This window comes from Anomaloglossus baeobatrachus, chromosome 5, assembly GCF_048569485.1.
Source record: "Anomaloglossus baeobatrachus isolate aAnoBae1 chromosome 5, aAnoBae1.hap1, whole genome shotgun sequence".
NCBI classification, from domain to species: Eukaryota; Metazoa; Chordata; class Amphibia; order Anura; family Aromobatidae; genus Anomaloglossus; species Anomaloglossus baeobatrachus.
In genome coordinates this window covers 311509557-311526901 of record NC_134357.1, presented here as the reverse complement: position 1 = coordinate 311526901, position 17345 = coordinate 311509557, and the positions used below count along the sequence as shown (strand labels likewise).

General features: G+C 40.1%; 1 protein-coding gene across 1 annotated transcript in view; it reads left to right on the top strand.

Annotated features, from left to right (window-relative positions):
- ANKFN1 (ankyrin repeat and fibronectin type III domain containing 1) overlaps window positions 1-17345 on the top strand; it is a 985620-nt gene that overhangs the window by 704010 nt on the left and 264265 nt on the right. Inside the window, exon 10 of the mRNA XM_075347517.1 lies at window positions 10415-10514. Within this exon, the coding sequence (XP_075203632.1) occupies window positions 10415-10514 (100 nt within the window). The remainder of the gene's footprint in view (window positions 1-10414; window positions 10515-17345) is intronic.

Below are 17345 nucleotides of genomic sequence, written 5' to 3'. Positions count from 1 at the left end.
CGACATCACGCGGCAGCTGGCCAATCTAAGCGGAGGGGCGGAGCTGAGCGGGACGTAAAAATCCCGCCCACCTCCTTCCTTCCACATTGTGGGCTGGGAGCCGCAGTACGCAGGTAAGATCTGTTCATCGTTCCCGGGGTGTCACACGCTGCGATGTGTGCTACCCCGGGTACGATGAACAATCTGACGTGTAATTCTAGAGAAATGAACGATGTGCGTGCGATGAACGTTTTACCGTTCAATCGCAATCGCACGTAGCTGTCACACACTGCAATGTACCTTACAATGCCGGATGTGCGTCACTTACGACGTGACCCCGCCAACACATAGTAAGATATATTGCAGCGTGTAAAGCGGGCTTAAGGCTCACCATGTTTCATGCAGCAAATAAAATACATTAGAGTGTGCTCAGACAGGTGCCATGCAGTGGCTTTCCTGCTTCGTTTTCATTGTTTGTTCCTCTTGCATATTAAATAAAATACATTGTAACATATGCAATTTTATAGCATATTTAGTAACCATTGCACTTACATTGTCTCTTCTTTTGATGTTAGATTGCTTTTTTAAAAATAACAAATCATCTCCATTTACAATAAATATGGAAGGCTAAGAAACATTTCATCTGTTCAATGGCAAACAAATGACTTGACAGACAAGAGTAAAAGGAGAAGAAGAATAGTGCACATGTTTGTCACCAGTTCCTTAGCCGGCTGACAGGACTCTCGTCAGCATTGTTATATTTACTAATACCATAATCCTGGAAACAAAATACAGTATCTCTTTGCCATCAGGTTTTCTGTTTTACTTGAGATAAACTAACAGGCTGTTGTCAAGTTCAGACATTCAGAGTTTCTTTAGTGAGTATGGAACTCAAAAAATGCCACTTTATGAGAACAAGTTTGTTTTTTCTTCTATTAAATGGAAAAATGCACTAAAGAAAGAGAAAAATATAACTTGACATTTCATTCTCACATTTAATGGTGTGAGTAACAGAACTGTATGCAGCCTTGCCTACAAGAACAGCGCATGAATACCGTCTGTGATGTCTCAGGTTGACTCTCTGGTTACCGGTGTCCCCCACCTTAGGGGCACTTACAACATTAAGATGTATATTTTTGAATATTGAATATTTTTTTTATGCTCTTCATGACAGGACCAATTTCTGTTTTTGCGTTTTTGTTTCCCCCCGTTCCTCCTAGAGACACAGCTTCTTTTATTTTTCTGCCCACATAGACATATGAGGGCATGTTTTTTGCAGGAGAGTACTACTTTTGAATGACACTGTTTATTTTACCACATATTGTACTGGAAGACAGGAAAAATATTTGAAATGTGGTGAAATTGTGAAAAAAACACAATTCTGACATTTTGGGGGGAATTATTTTTATTGTGGAGAAAAAAGTACCTTGCAAAAGATTCTCCTCATCAGTACGATTATGGTGATACCAAACATGTCCAGTTTTTTAGTTATTTTAGTCCTCCCTTGGGAAGCTGTGATCGTCTGGTCATTTGTGCTATATACAGTCACCTTAGAAAGATTGAAAATCTAGCATCTTTACCTTTTAGTTGATGTTGATAGCATCCCATAGGTTATTCGAACCGAGATTTCTCATGCTACTGCCTTTGAGCTAAAGCCCAGTACATACTAGTTTAACCAAAACAAGGGCAAAGCAACACATGAATCTAGCTTTAGTTTGGTGTGGATGAGGTAGGCAACCAGAAGAAAATTCCCTGGATTCTTCGACATGAGACACTGAGAGTGATCCAGACCAGCCATCAAACAGCTCAGTACTGATTTCCATATGGAAAAGGATGACCATAAAGTAGCTTTCTATGGAATGCTGAGCTATTGGGGGGAAACATGAAGGCACAAAATGATATTTAGAGGATTAACAAAAGCAGTGACAGCATCATAGAATTAAAAAAAATCTAGTGTTAGGTTACCTTTAAGGCAAATATAACTATACTGTTGCATCAAACTGTCTTGGGAATTTGTAGGGGCATAATACTCTCGTGAGGTTCTCATAATTTGAGCAGATGATCTCTGAAGGCACTATAGTGGGGGACAGGGTCACTATGGGGACTTCACAGTGTGTGTAGAGCAAATGTGGAAACATCATTCTCTGTGAGGGGAACTGTAGAGCCCTCACACTGTGTTGCAAACACTGTGGTGTCATCATGCTGTGCGTGTGGGGAGTACTTTGGATTATTTTCAGGGGCATCATATTCTTTGATGCCGGAATATGTCCCTCACCCTTTTTTTAACAGCTGGGAAATATGCCTTTCTGTGACTGCACCTACGCTGAAAGTTTTATTTTAAAGAGGGAAAACTGGAGCCCAAAAAGAACTTTTTCCATGGGGCCTTATGATTTCTATCCAAGCTTCTCATAGAATCATTGAATGGTAGAGTTTGAAGGGACCTCAAGGGCCATTGGGTCAAACACCCAGCGAGTGCAGGCTTTCCTAAATCATCTCAGCTATATATTTAGGAAAACAGCTATTTCTGTTCATCAGAACTGTCATCATCAAAAAGTTGGTTATATTTTTCTTATATGTATTAGTAAAGTGAACAACCAGATAAAATGTATCCTGTTTGCTATACAATCCTCCCGCTAAAAAGATTTTAAATCTTATCCCTACATAGCGCATGGTCAGTAATAGCATGACTATCGTCAGAGGAAAAATAGAGCAGTGAGGGGCAAGTCGACACCAGACCAAAAAGATTGTAGCTGAAGGTCAAGTGATGATCCTAAGGAACAGCAGATTGGGAGAAATAATGAAAGGATGAATTTCACTTACTATTAGCATTTTTCACTATGAATTGGCTGGATACATTTCATTTTTGACTGGAAAAGAACCCTTTGGCTCTGTGCGCACTGGGAAATGAAATTTCCTTGAGAAAATTCCGCATGCTCTCAAAGATTACCGCACCCGCGGTAAAAAACCGCGGGAAACCGCACCCGAAAACCGCATGCGGTTTGCCGCGGTTTGCTGCGGTTTTACCGTGGTATTATTCGCGGTATTGCCGCGGTTTTGCCGCGTGCGGGTTGGGATGTGCTTTATTGCATTCAATGCAATAAAGCACATTGAAAAAAAAAAAAAAGTCATTTAATTCTGAGATGATAGATAGATAGATAGATAGATAGATAAAGAGACAGAAGAATAGATAGAGGGATAGATAGAGGGATAGATAGATGACAGATCGCTGCATTTCCCACGGTCGGCAGTGAGTTTACATTACCGGCCGTGGGAAATGACCGGTAATTACCTCTGCTGTCTGCTGCATTCAGCCTGTGTCTGTGACAGTCGCGGCTGGATGTCAGCAGTGCAGGACGCAGGAGCTGTGGATTATGCCGGAGCTGTGTGGATTACGCCGGAGCTTTGCTTGGGGGGGGGGTTAATAAAATGGTGAACGAGGCTTGTTGGTTTTATTTAAAATAAAGGATTTTTCGGTGTCTGTGTGTTTTTTCACTTTACTTACGGGTTGATCATGTCAGCTGTCACATAGACGCTGCCATGATCAAGCCTGGGGTTAATGGCGGTGGTCCCCCATCACCATTAACCCCTTGTTATATTACCCTGACCGCCACTGCTACACGGCGGCAGGAAGAGCCGAGGACACTCCCGGTGCTGCCGCATAATGGCTGCGACAGTGCCGGGGCAGCTGCGGCTGATATTCTCGGCTGCAGGAGGGGGAGTGAGGCAGGGGACATTACCCCTGCCCCTCTCCCTCCCCAGCCTGAGAATACCGGGCCGCCGCTGTGTGCTTACCTCGGCTGGACGGTGAATATGCAGCAGAGCCCACGTTCTTTTTTTTCTATATTTCCGTTTTCTTTCTATGTGTGTTCTATGTGTCTGTGTCTATGTGTTCTGTGTCTGTGATGTGTTCTATGTCTGTGATGTGTTTGTGTTTACTCTCCGCTCCGCTTCCTCTTCCTGTAATGACATCACTTCCCTGCAAAACCGCAAGCAAGTGATGTACATTACCGGAGGTAAACCGCAAAATACCGCAGGGAATAACGCAGGAAAACGCAGTGAACCGCACAGAATTTGCTGCCTGCGTTATTCCCTGCGGGATTTCATGATTAACATTGAGTCAATGGAGTGAAATCCCGCAGCGATGTGCGGAAAAGAAGTGACATGCACTTGTTTTTGCTGCGGGATTCCCGCAGCAAAACATGCAGCTGTCAAATTCCGCCCAGTGCGCACAGGATTTTTTTTCTCCATAGGATTTGCTGGTGATTCACTGCAGAGATGTTATGAACATTTTCTGCAGCGAAACATGCAGCAAATCCGCGAAAAATCCGCGTCAAAATCCGGTAAGTGCGCACATAGCCTTTAACAGCACAGATATCTATCCATTCTAGATACTAATCTCAAATATTTCCTGTTCATTGTAGCTTTGGTATTGTGTATGACTACATTTGGCGATCTAGTAAGTTGCAATGTATGTTTGCTATTTTTGCTAATCATACGATTCACTGCTCTGTAATATTTGTGTTTTCCTGTTTCGCTTTTAGGTGATGATAAACAGTGTCCATCTAATAGTGACATCTTGTGGTATCAGAAATATTCACATTATGTTATCTGCTGTTTGTAACAAAGCTATAAGCAAGCTACAAACATGCGGAAAGCTACATAACCCCAAACACAGTGTTCATAAACCATTTATTTTGAGGGATGTTCAAACTTACTGGCCTAATGGATATAATAGGCTTTCCAATGGGTGAAGTTCGGGAAAAGTAATTCTTAAAATTCCTAAGCAAAATAAACTTTTTTCATAGCAGAAAATGTCATCCAGTTCCCTTTCACTTATTTTCTTTCAATATTTGTAATGTAAAATGCTAAGGAATATGATGGTGCTATATAAATACAAATATTATTATTATTATTATTATCATTCTATTCAGTAACAAATAAGACAACTTTTAGACAAATTTTCTGTGATTTCTCCATGAATTTGTCCAAAATGGGTTTAGACTTACTTTCAGTTATGATTGGCTAAAAAGAAACTTATACAATTAATCTTACACTGCTACACTTTTCTGTTACTGGAATTTTATATACTCCCAGCTATATGATAGATCTGCATGGATGTGTAAAGCAGCGCTTATAGAAATCTATTGCTCACAGTGTAGTTCCAATGATATACAAAAATATACAGCTTTATTTCATTTATTGATATACAATTAATGAACATAACATTTTTACATGATGTATTATGTATTCCAATGTTACAGCTGTACCATTTTTTCCTGAAATAAACTTCCAATTGTCTAACAGAGTACCAAACCCTTTTTTATATGCATTGAAGAAGTTATTCAGTACTAATGTCATCCCCATTCTTTTATCCTAACTCTTCCTAACTAACACTTTTCTAATATACTGCTACTATCTACTTTGCTCCTGTAAGCTTATCTCTTAAAAGCTTGGAAATACCTTTTTTGTTGCTGTAACTTTGATCCTTCTGGTTTGGATACCAGAATCAGACCAACTGATCAGGGCATGTTACTGGTGAGGGCAGAGAGGATAGTGAAGTGTGATCTGGCTTGTCACTCACAGAGAGACAGTCTGCTCCCACCAGTGATGTGCCCTGCTAAGTTGGTCCGATTCCGGTCTGCAGCCAGAAGGATCAAAGCTACAACAACAATAAATTTATTTACAAGCCTCTTAGAGATAAACTTACAGGAACAGAGTAGATAGCAGAAGTATATTAGGAAAGTGTTAGTTAGGAAGAGTTAGGATAAAAGAAAGGGGATCACATTAGTAGTGGAAAACTTCTTTAACAATACCAGCTATGCCTCTTAGCATAGCACAATCCATTAAACATGTCATACTAGGTGTCAAGGTACAATTTTCTGCATAATGATAACTTGATGGATCATTGTATATGTGCCATGTTGTGCCCAGGGGAGAATACAGCATCATACTGCCTTGTGTGCCTTGGATAAGGACTCAGAGATAGTGTTAGAGCCAACATATCACCACACATCCCAGAGACCTGAATTAGTCACCTTCTATCTCTAATCCAGAGATGAAAGCATTGTGATTATATGTTACAATTGTAATGTGATGGTTATTTTATTTTTCATTATAGAAAAAGGAATCAATTAACTGGGTGCATCCCACTATGACATTGAGGGTATTTTGTTTTTATACTGCCCCCAGAACTGAGATTTTTCATATTGTCACACTTGCTGAGACCAACCATCTTGTGCCTCCCGTGAAACCTTTAAAATCTAGTATAATGAGAAGTTTCTAAATTGTGCTCTAAGATCCATGCTTAGTTATAACACAAATTGATATAAATTTCTTAAGCTGAAACTATTTACTTTTAGAATTTAGGCATACACTGATTATCCTTCTGTATAATATTATACAATGTCCAGCTACATACTGCAGATATACTGAAAATTAGTAGCATATAAAACCTCTTCGTCAAAAAGGTTGACCACTTTTTTTTTTTTTTTTTATATAATAGATGCTTAGTGGGCCTAGATTAATGAAAAAGTAAAAAAAAAAAACACCTACTAGAGGACATCCCCTTTAAAACTGTCTTTTTGAATTACCCAAGATGGCATGATATTTTGATGATATTTTCACATTTAAGATAGGGGAGCCTAAACATATTTCAGCATATTAGTTATTGTTTTAGGTGGATTTTAGGCAGGTGAGAATGCTTTAAAAGTTAGAAGTGTCAATAGTTTAGTTTAACAATTAACAAAATGCAAAGTGAGTGAACAAAAGAGATATTAAAATAGATCACTATTTATTGTGCCCTAAATTTGCCTTCAAAATTGCATAAAAGTATCAAATCTTCTAGGTCAGGGATGTCAAACTCCAATACACAGAGGGCCAAAGTATGAAGCGTGGATAAAGTCTTCGGCCAACCTTGATGTTTATGAAAAAAAGTCTACAGTTATGGAAGTTTTTCCTTATTATGAAATATAATGGTAAACTTTTTCATATGGAAACAAACTCCTTTTTGTTGCCAGCAGCAATGGCCATGCATTCTGGACTGGGTGGCAAAGGGGAAGCTATTGAGCAGGCAAGAACCGTAACTTTAAATATGTCAGTTGCTGTTCTGGCAACCTCAAAAAATAGCAGACACAGCTCTGCAGCACACTTGACGCGGCCGCCTCTGCTGAAGGAGATCATGCAGCATGCATGATGCTAACTGTACTCTCCATGGACTCCAAGCAACAGGGCTTGATAAGAGACGAGACGCATGTCAGAGCTGTGGACCTGTGGGGGACATTATACTGTATCTAGGATGCTGTGATGGCATCATATTATTTGTAGGTAGCCATCAAACTGTATGTATGTGCCATCCAGCTGCCACCAAGCCCTAGATTACTAATGGGGAGGGTCTATGAGACCCCCCATTACTAATCTGTAAGTGAAAGTAGATAAACACAAGCACAAAAAAAATCCTTTACTAAAATAAAATACAAAAATACACCATCTTTCACTACTCTATTAACTCCCAAAACACCCCTGCAGATCCAATGTAATCACATGAGGTCCCACGACAATTCCAGCTCTGCTACATATCTGAAGTCATAGAGTGTGATCATGGAACATGACTGTATGCTGTAACTTCAGGAAGAGACTGAGCCACGCAATAAGGGGTGACATCACTTAGATGATTTGTGGTCAAGGCTGGAGGTTCCCATGGCCCTCCACCTTTGACCGCAGGTAACCTGACCTCAGTGACATCAGTGACCTCACATCAGGTGAAACCTGCATCTCCTGGCAGAAAACCATGTTTTTTTTGCCAAGAGATGTAGATTTGGTGCTGAAATATTTACACCATATTCCTACACCCAATATACACCTCCTGGTGAAAAACTGCATCACTACTGCATCTTATTACATGCAGTTTTGATGCATTTCTTTTGCCAGGAGGTGTAGATTAGGTGCATGAATATGGAGTAAAAATGTCAGCACTAAATCTACATTTCTCAGCTCAAAAATACAAAAAAAAGAAGTTTTGAAGCCATTTCAGTGGAGTTTTCTGCCACAAGATGCAAATTTGGTACTGAGATGTCTGTACCAGATTTCAGCAGAAAATTTCAACCTCCTGACAGAAAAACAGTTTTTTTTGCATTTTTGGGACAAGAGATGCAAATTTGATGATAACATTTTTACACCATATTCATGCACCCAATCTATAAGTCCTGACAAAAAAAAAACGCATCAAAATCATATGCAGTATGATGTGCCAGGTAACTGAGTAGAATGCAGTAAAGAAAAGACTCATGGACATGCCACGATAAAGGAAATTACCTGGACAGAGAGGACCTGTGGACACATGTGACGCCAACCCCGATGCACATGCTTCGTCGTCTTCGACCCCCTGACAAAGTAGACACCGAAACATGCGCGTTGGGGTTGGTGTCACATGTGTCTACAGGATTGCTTTATTAATTATTTCTTCTTGACATCATACAGCCACACTTATACCCATTATCTAATATACCACTATCATGTGATATGTTTTACACTACATTTCACACATGATGTTAGGAGGTGCATAAGTCTAGTTCATCATTTTATGCTTATTCATTTATGTCTTTCTCTTGGTTGTATTTTGTTTTTTCAATTCTAACAAGCTTCTGTAATGTTTCTACATTACTTATCTCCCCTGGACTTATATATACTGTCGTGCACCTGGTATTTGCCCTATGACTTTCATATTACATGTGATACCCTTTTCTTTTTGTTAAACTGCCAGTTGTTGACGGTCATTATTTTTAATCAAGAAAATTATTGTTATTGACCTCATCGGTTTTCCTTAAAACTTTGTACTAGAATCTCAGTGTCTCTATTGTATTCTCCATAGGTCCATTATATCCCCACAACCCATACCCTATTGATAAATGCACTTGTACATACTTTAACTTTTCTTATGTGTTATGTATGGTTGTATTTTTTTGATCTACCTTGGTATTTTCAATCACTTTACATGACCACTTACTCCCCCAGATAATCCTCACAGTCTGCAATGTGCACATTGTGAGAATTCAGGAGTCTACTTGTAGCCTAAGATCAGACAACCCCTTTAAAGATTTTGTATGTGGAGATGTGTATTGTACAAAAAAAGAAGAAAAAATCAGGCACTGCAGCACAAAGGCTGTGGAGTGGAGCCGTACTTACAGACCTGGTATATAGCTGTTGATGGATAAGATTAGCAACTCCAGGTCGTGCTCAGCCCGCAGTGCGGTCACTATTCAGAAGAATCCAAGCGAAGGAAGAAAGGCTGCATCTCACCATGAGGTTTTTCAGCTTTATTCAAAGCATGTGAATTACAGTATGTGGGGAAGAGGGAGTGCAGGAGCGGCAAGTGGACAACGGCCGTTTCGCGCTGTAACAAGCGAAACGGCCGTTGTCTACTTGCCGCTCCCGCATTCCCCTCTCCCCCACATGCTGTAATTCACATGCTTTGAATAAAGCTGAAAACCTCATGGTGAGATGCAGCCTTTATTCCTTTGCTTGGATTCTTTGGAAATGTATATTGTGTTTGTCTTTTATTGTTGTTAGAACTGGGCTTCCTTTTCTACCGGACGTCTCCTCTTCATTCATTGCTATAATGTTCTTAATCCTCCAAAAGCACTGAACATAGAGCTACCCTGCCAGATCCATTAATCCAAAATAAGATATTTATTGTACTCATAGAATCCATGTAATAAACAGGCACATATGGAAGAAAAAAATTAAGACATGCAGCACAGAGGGGTGTATGGACCTGAAGATTTATAGAGCTGCTCTGTGCTTGCCGCATATAAGAGCAGCACATTTTACAACTGCGTTTTCAGCAATCTATGGGCTTTCAGGTCATGGACCGCTACCGACTGGCGGATATTTGCATTGCATTAATATATTTTAAAAAAAAAGAAAAATGACAGCTACACTGAACTGAGTCCACATAATAAAGTGAGAGCTCATGTGGTGCTCAGTTAAATTATCCCTATTTAGCAGAAGACATAGAGGATACTTATGTTATACAATGTGAAACAAATCAGTCACCATCGGGCACGTTACAATGAGGGAATTACTTATGGCTGCCTGGTGCTAATCTCCGCTTCATGTGAAGCTCCAGTTTAGATGTTGGATTTAGAGGTCAATGATTGTTAAAAGAGGCCATGTATGTTTGATTGCTGGCTGATACCTGGTGTTTTGCTCTGAATAACCTTAGAATGGAGCTGATGATGAAGAGTGCTTTCAACCATGCTATTGTGAGGGTTTCTAAGGGACTGCCCCAAATAGCATTTTTGGCCTGGTTATTAGTTTTATGAGCAGATTACATAATCTCTGTGCTTTGTGCCGCTGTTTTATTGGACAAATATAATAAAAACAAATGTTTTACAGACACTTAAAAATATATATAATTCCCGTGTGTGCTTCATTTCAGAAAGTGCAAAATTACAAAACCCTAGTCGCAAACAGTCTGTGTCCAGAAGTCTGAAACATCTTTTCCATTCATCAAACAAATTTGTCAAGACATTGAAGAGGTCGGTAATGTAATGGAATGTGATTAGGATTGTTTTTATTCAGCATAGTTTTTTCTGGATTATTAATAGTATTATTATTTTTATTATTTTTATGCATAGACATGATATCTTTGAACTTGAGGATTGTTGTCCTGCCATTATAATTTTAAACATATTGTCCCATCTTGGACAATATGTGCTTTAACTGTCCAATATATGCAGGTCTCACCTCTGGGAGCCACACTTATCTCAACTACAGATCTCCATCTTCCTTCACCAGGAATGGAGAGGTGATCGTGCATGATATTCACTTTTATTGAAGCTCACAAATAACCAGCCAAGTACTTTGACAGGTTTTGGACACCCCTTTAATGTTAATGATTGAGAGCTGCACATTTGCTGCCACTTTTGAAGTTCCAAGACAAGCCAAAGCAGGCTCGTGTGAGTGGTGACATAAATAGAACAAAACTAATTTGTTTACAGATTGCCAAATGGCAAACATATCACTTTATCCATCTTACTAATTAATGATTAGTTAAAGGGAACCAACCAGCAGGATTCTCATATATAAAGTAAAGCCAGTGCTATACTGTTGCTAGGATGCTGAATGTAACCATAGCTTTTGTTCAGAGATTGGATGTTTTAATTCAGAAATATGTGCAAGTAAAGTTACAGCAATGCACTGCTATTTGATTGACAGGTGCAACAGCAAAAAATATGTGGGTCGGGTCTTGCTATCTATTCCCACACCTCTCTGCCTCCCTGGCCTTCCTCCACCTGTCGCCATCATAGATGTTAATTCAGGCGCAGGCAGACAAACCGAGATTGGAATAGATAGCAATACCCGATACACATATTCTTTCCTGTTGCACCTGTCAATCAAATAGCAGTGCATTGCTGGAACTTTGCTTGCACATATTTGTGGAATAAAACATCCTATCTCAGAACAAAAGATATGCCTAGATTCTACCTCCTAGCACCAGTAGAGCACTGGCTTTACTTTATATATGAAAATCTGCCTGCCTTTAAACTGATTAACAAATTAGTTAAAACTTCATTTGTATTCACAGACTTATAAACAATTACAGTGTGTCCTATTTATTTTTTTCTCCTTAGCCAGGAGAAACACTGATTTTGAAAGTCGCAAACTACAAAGCCCTCCAAAGATGTTTTGCATCATCTGGGCTATAATGTTCTTGAGATAGGTGCAGGTCCTACAGGTGGGTCATACATCAATTAGACATAAAGATGAGTTGGATTTAAGTTTTTTTATGCAAATTGATTTTTTTCTTATTATGCTCTGATCCCAGAGCATAATTAAAGGGAATGTAAAAAAAATAAATCTCGACTTCACTACTCACCTGTTCAACTACTCCTGTAGCCCCTTGTTTCATCCTCTGTGCTTCTTCTTTTCATATCCCTCTTTTGCGCTCATCTTCCTAAGTGTGCTTGCCTCTGGCGTGTGTTTGTGGCTGACTAGACCTCTAAAGCGGGCAATACATGCTGCGACATCACTAGCATCAGCTAGCGATGTCGAGTGCGATAGCACCTGCCCCCATCGTACGTGCAATATTGTGTGCGCTATGACCACTGAACAATCCCTCCCTCACTGCGGCATCACTAAGCAGCAGGTGGCCAATAGAAGCAGAGGGCAGAGAGGAGCGGGACGTAACATCCCTCCCACCTCCTTCCTTCCGCATTGCCGGTGGACAGAGGTAAGGAGATGTTCATCGCTCCTGCGGTGTCACACATAGCGATGTGTGCTGCCACAGGAACGACGAACAACATCGCTAATAAGCAACTAATGATTTTTTGATTCAGGACGACCTCTCATGGAGACTGATGGGTTGCTGAGCAAGTTGCAAAAAATCAGTAATAAATCCAAAAATATATCATACTCCTAGTTTAGCATAATTCATGCTTTTTCTATCACAGTATGCAGAGTACGTTGTAGGGGCTGAATATATGGATATCCCATTTCATAGTGCTGTGTGGGGACATATAGATTACTGAATTAAACTACCAAATTTCTAAGCCTCTGTGTCCATATTCTAATGGCATAGTATAAAGACTTAAAGGGGTTTTCTCAACTTATCAAATTGCTTTGATTAGTTACATAGCATGAAAATAAGCTAATTTACAATTGACTTGTTTATTCTATTCATTGTGATTCCTCTGCAATGAGAGCTTTAGATTTCATAGTTCTCAGACACTAGCGCCTGCCCAGAACCTGACTGAGTAGTTCTGTGGCACCCCTGAGGCTTTGGTCACCACAGGGTACTGCACCTCACTTAAGGTTCAGTGCTCAAACCGGATCCAGAGGAGGTCGGTACCGGTTTCACCACTTACACAACTCAAACACACAACCAGGTTTCCCTCCCCACTGGGAACCGGGCTAGGGTCGGGTTTTAAGCAGTCTCCAAACATGGGGGGCAGCCACCCACTAGTGACAGGGACCCGGGGGAGGAGCAGCCACCAAGGGTAGTTAGGAGCCAACACAACAGTTGAGGAGTTCTCCAGCAGGAGAGGAAAGGAGTTCATATGGTTGCCAATGGGAGAGCTTCACTGCTACCTCTGGACCAGCGCTACACAGAGTGCAGGACCCTAGGGAAGATCATTCTTTAAGTTGGTTTTCCAGAATCTGCCGGGACGTGGAGATTGCTCATCTCCCTGGCCAAAACAGAGCCTGAAGCACAGTGCCATATAGGATCCGGGGCTTTGATCGGCGTCATCTGCGCTTAGAATCAAAAATACCGTGGAGCGCTATGTCATTTTTTAATGATTTATTAAATTTTTACAGTACTCTGATGTCAAGCAATCACAGACCCAGCACAGAGAATGGGCATCTGTGATTGTCTGTTGGAGTAACCTGAAAAGAGAAAAATTAAGAATAATAAAGCGAAAAATAAAGAGAAAAATCAGAAAAACTGAAAATTTTGCAGTGGTCTCTTAATTTTTTGCCAGAGCTGTATATATATATATATATATATATATATATATATATATATATATACAGTCAGGGCCAGAAATATTTGGACAGTGACACAAGTTTTGTTATTTTAGCTGTTTACAAAAACATGTTCATAAATACAATTATATATAATATGGGCTGAAAGTGCACACTCCCAGCTGCAATATGAGCGTTTTCACATCCAAATCGGAGAAAGGGTTTAGGAATTTCTCTGTAATGCATAGCCTCCTCTTTTTCAAGGGACCAAAAGTAATTGGACAAGGGACTCTAAGGGCTGCAATTAACTCTGAAGGCGTCTCCCTCATTAACCTGTAATCAATGAAGTAGTTAAAAGGTCTGGGGTTGATTACAGGTGTGTGGTTTTGCATTTGGAAGCTGTTGCTGTGACCAGACAACATGCGGTCTAAGGAACTCTCAATTGAGGTGAAGCAGAACATCCTGAGGCTGAAAAAAAAGAAAAAATCCATCAGAGAGATAGCAGACATGCTTGGAGTAGCAAAATCAACAGTCGGGTACATTCTGAGAAAAAAGGAATTGACTGGTGAGCTTGGGAACTCAAAAAGGCCTGGGTGTCCACGGATGACAACAGTGGTGGATGATCGCCGCATACTTTCTTTGGTGAAGAAGAACACGTTCACAACATCAACTGAAGTCCAGAACACTCTCAGTGAAGTAGGTGTATCTGTCTCTAAGTCAACAGTAAAGAGAAGACTCCATTAAAGTAAATACAAAGGGTTCACATCTAGATGCAAACTGTTCATCAATTCAAAAAATAGACAGGCCAGAGTTAAATTTGCTGAAAAACACCTCATGAAGCCAGCTCAGTTCTGGAAAAGTATTCTATGGACAGATGAGACAAAGATCAACCTGTGGACATAATAAGAAGCGCGGCCCCTAGACCTGGTGTGTATGGAACCGCACATCTAGGATGTTTTAGACTACATGCTCTTCTGATAAGCCTCCAAATGCCTCCAAATGGTAAATTCCCCTGATGAATCGATAAGAGGAAACGCGTTGGGAAGAGAATAAGGAGGGCTATTGAGCATACTTTGGCTGTTTCATTGGGCTGAATTGATAATATATATCATGCCCTACTAAGGTAATATTTTCTTCTGTCGGAGCAGTTGGGTGAGATATGAGACCCTGCTCATGCTAGATGATAAAAAGCAACCTGAGGTAAAAAGATTGGGTATATTCATGCAAATACATTAACCCTTGATTATGAAGGTATTGGATATTTGACCTATCTTCTACCTGCTTGTGTCCGTTTTTCTGTGTGGTCACTGATTCACGGGTGATAATTTTTATAGACTTTGAGTCTTTTTAAGAAATAGAATTAAAAGTTAAATTTTAATATTACCAATTGCTGTATATCTAAAGATCAACCTGTACCAGAATGATGGGAAGAAAAAAGTTTGGAGAAGAAAGGGAACGACACATGATCCAAGGCACACCACATTCTCTGTAAAACATGGTGGAGGCAACGTGATGGCATGGGCATGCATGGCTTTCAATGGCACTGGGTCACTTGTGTTTATTGATGACATAACAGCAGACAAGAGTAGCCGGATGAATTCTGAAGTGTACCGGGATATACTTTCAGCCCAGATTCAGCCAAATGCCGCAAAGTTGATCAGACGGCGCTTCATAGTACAGATGGACAATGACCCCAAGCATACAGCCAAAGCTACCCAGGAGTTCATGAGTGCAAAAAAGGGGAACATTCTGCAATGGCCAAGTCAATCACCAGATCTTAACCCAATTGAGCATGCATTTCACTTGCTCAAATCCAGACTTAAGACGGAAAGACCCACAAACAAGCAAGACCTGAAGGCTGCGGCTGTAAAGGCCTGGCAAAGCATTAAGAAGGAGGAAACCCAGCATTTGGTGATGTCCATGGGTTCCAGACTTAAGGCAGTGATTGCCTCCAAAGGATTCGCAACAAAATATTGAAGATACAAATATTTTGTTTGGGTTTGGTTTATTTGTCCAATTACTTTTGACCTCCTAAAATGTGGAGTGTTTGTAAAGAAATGTGTATAATTCCTACAATTTCTATCAGATATTTTTGTTCAAACCTTCAAATTTAAACGTTACAATCTGCACTTGAATTCTGTTGTAGAGGTTTCATTTCAAATCCAATGTGGTGGCATCCAGAGCCCAACTCGCGAAAATTGTGTCACTGTCCAAATATTTCTGGACCTAACTGTATATATATATTTATATAATGTACACAATATATAGTTGTGTAAAAATAAATAAATAATTTAAAAAAATGACGTAGCACTCCACGGTATTTTTATTTCTCAGCGCAGGTAAAGTTGACAGCTAGAGGCTGCCACCCTCTTCTGCCTGGCTTTAAATTGGCTGACAATCAAAATACAGCGCAGCCCATTTTTTTTATTATTTAAAAAAATAATTAAAAAAAAATGCATGGGCTCCCGTCGTATTTTGATCGCCAGTCAAGTAAGGCCAGGCAACTGGGGGCTGGGATTTTTGAAGCCCACCGCTGCCCCTGGAAATTGCACATTGTTTCTTTGCGCCATTCTTTCAATGTTCAGTGAAAAAGAGCAGTAACAAGACAAACTAATTGTCACATGACCATAGGTATGAAACCAGCAAGCAGAGCTGAATCCTGACAGTGAGTATATTACACACTGTTAGGATTGGGCATGCTACAGGGTTTAATTTTATAATTAAAGGGCTTGTCCGGGTTTGAGATGAACATCTGCCGTCACTTTAGGTGACTGCAGGCTTCTGAATTCTCACAGCACTTGCACTGCACACTTATAGGATTCTCTAGTGCCAATGGTGAGGTTGGACGGTCAAATGAGCACAAGTATGCGATTTGTATACTTCTGGCCACATTCTGACTAGATGTGTCCGGCCTCATGCAATTCATTTTCATTGATCAAGGCCACGCAAGTCTAGTCAGTATGTGACCACATGTATGTAAATAGCATACTTGTGGTTTTGTGACCTATCTCTCTCACTGCCAGCACTAGATAATACTGACAGTGTGCATTGTGTGCGCTGTGAGAACTCAAAAGTCTGCAGTCACATAGAGTGACAAATAGAGAGACTGCAGACTCTTCGCAAATGTGGGACAACTCCTTTAAGCATTCCTAGCATTAAAAAAACACAGTAACCCTTAAATTGGCAGGTGGCACAATACTTTATTAACATAGCCCTGTATAATGTAATCTTACAAGTTCTGAATTGTTACATTTGTACAGGATCAGGACTTATAACAGCAATACATCAACCGAAAGCCACCAGAGGTACAGAAATACATCACTAGAGCCCCCATCAGTACAGAAACAGAGCATCAAAACCCTCATCAGTACAGAAATATATTACCAGAACCCCCATAGGTACAGAAATAGATCCCAAGAACCACCATAGGTACAGAAACAGAGCATCAAAATGCCCATCAGTACAGAAATACATCACCAAAACTACCATAGGTGCAGAAATAAGGCATCAAAATTCTCATCAGTAGAAAAAGTCATCATCAGAACCACCAGCGGTACAGAAATACATCCATATAACCCCTATCAGTACAGAGAGAGCATCAAAACCCTCATCAGTACAGGAATACATCACAAGAATCAGTACATGGTTCATCAATTGTCATGTCAGGTCAGCCCTGTATATATATATTTATTGCATGAACCTAGAACTTCCATTATTTCCTTAACAATGGTAAGAAGATACTGTTGTGGTTATCAGTCCTTGTCAGACCATTCAGGAACCACAGTACTGATGAGAATTAGTAAGTATCACAAATAAACATTTACATCCAGGTACCTTATAGATGATGTTGTCTCTGAAAAGTTGTTCTTTTTTTTTTTTTCTTTATCTTGTCCAGATGCCATAAT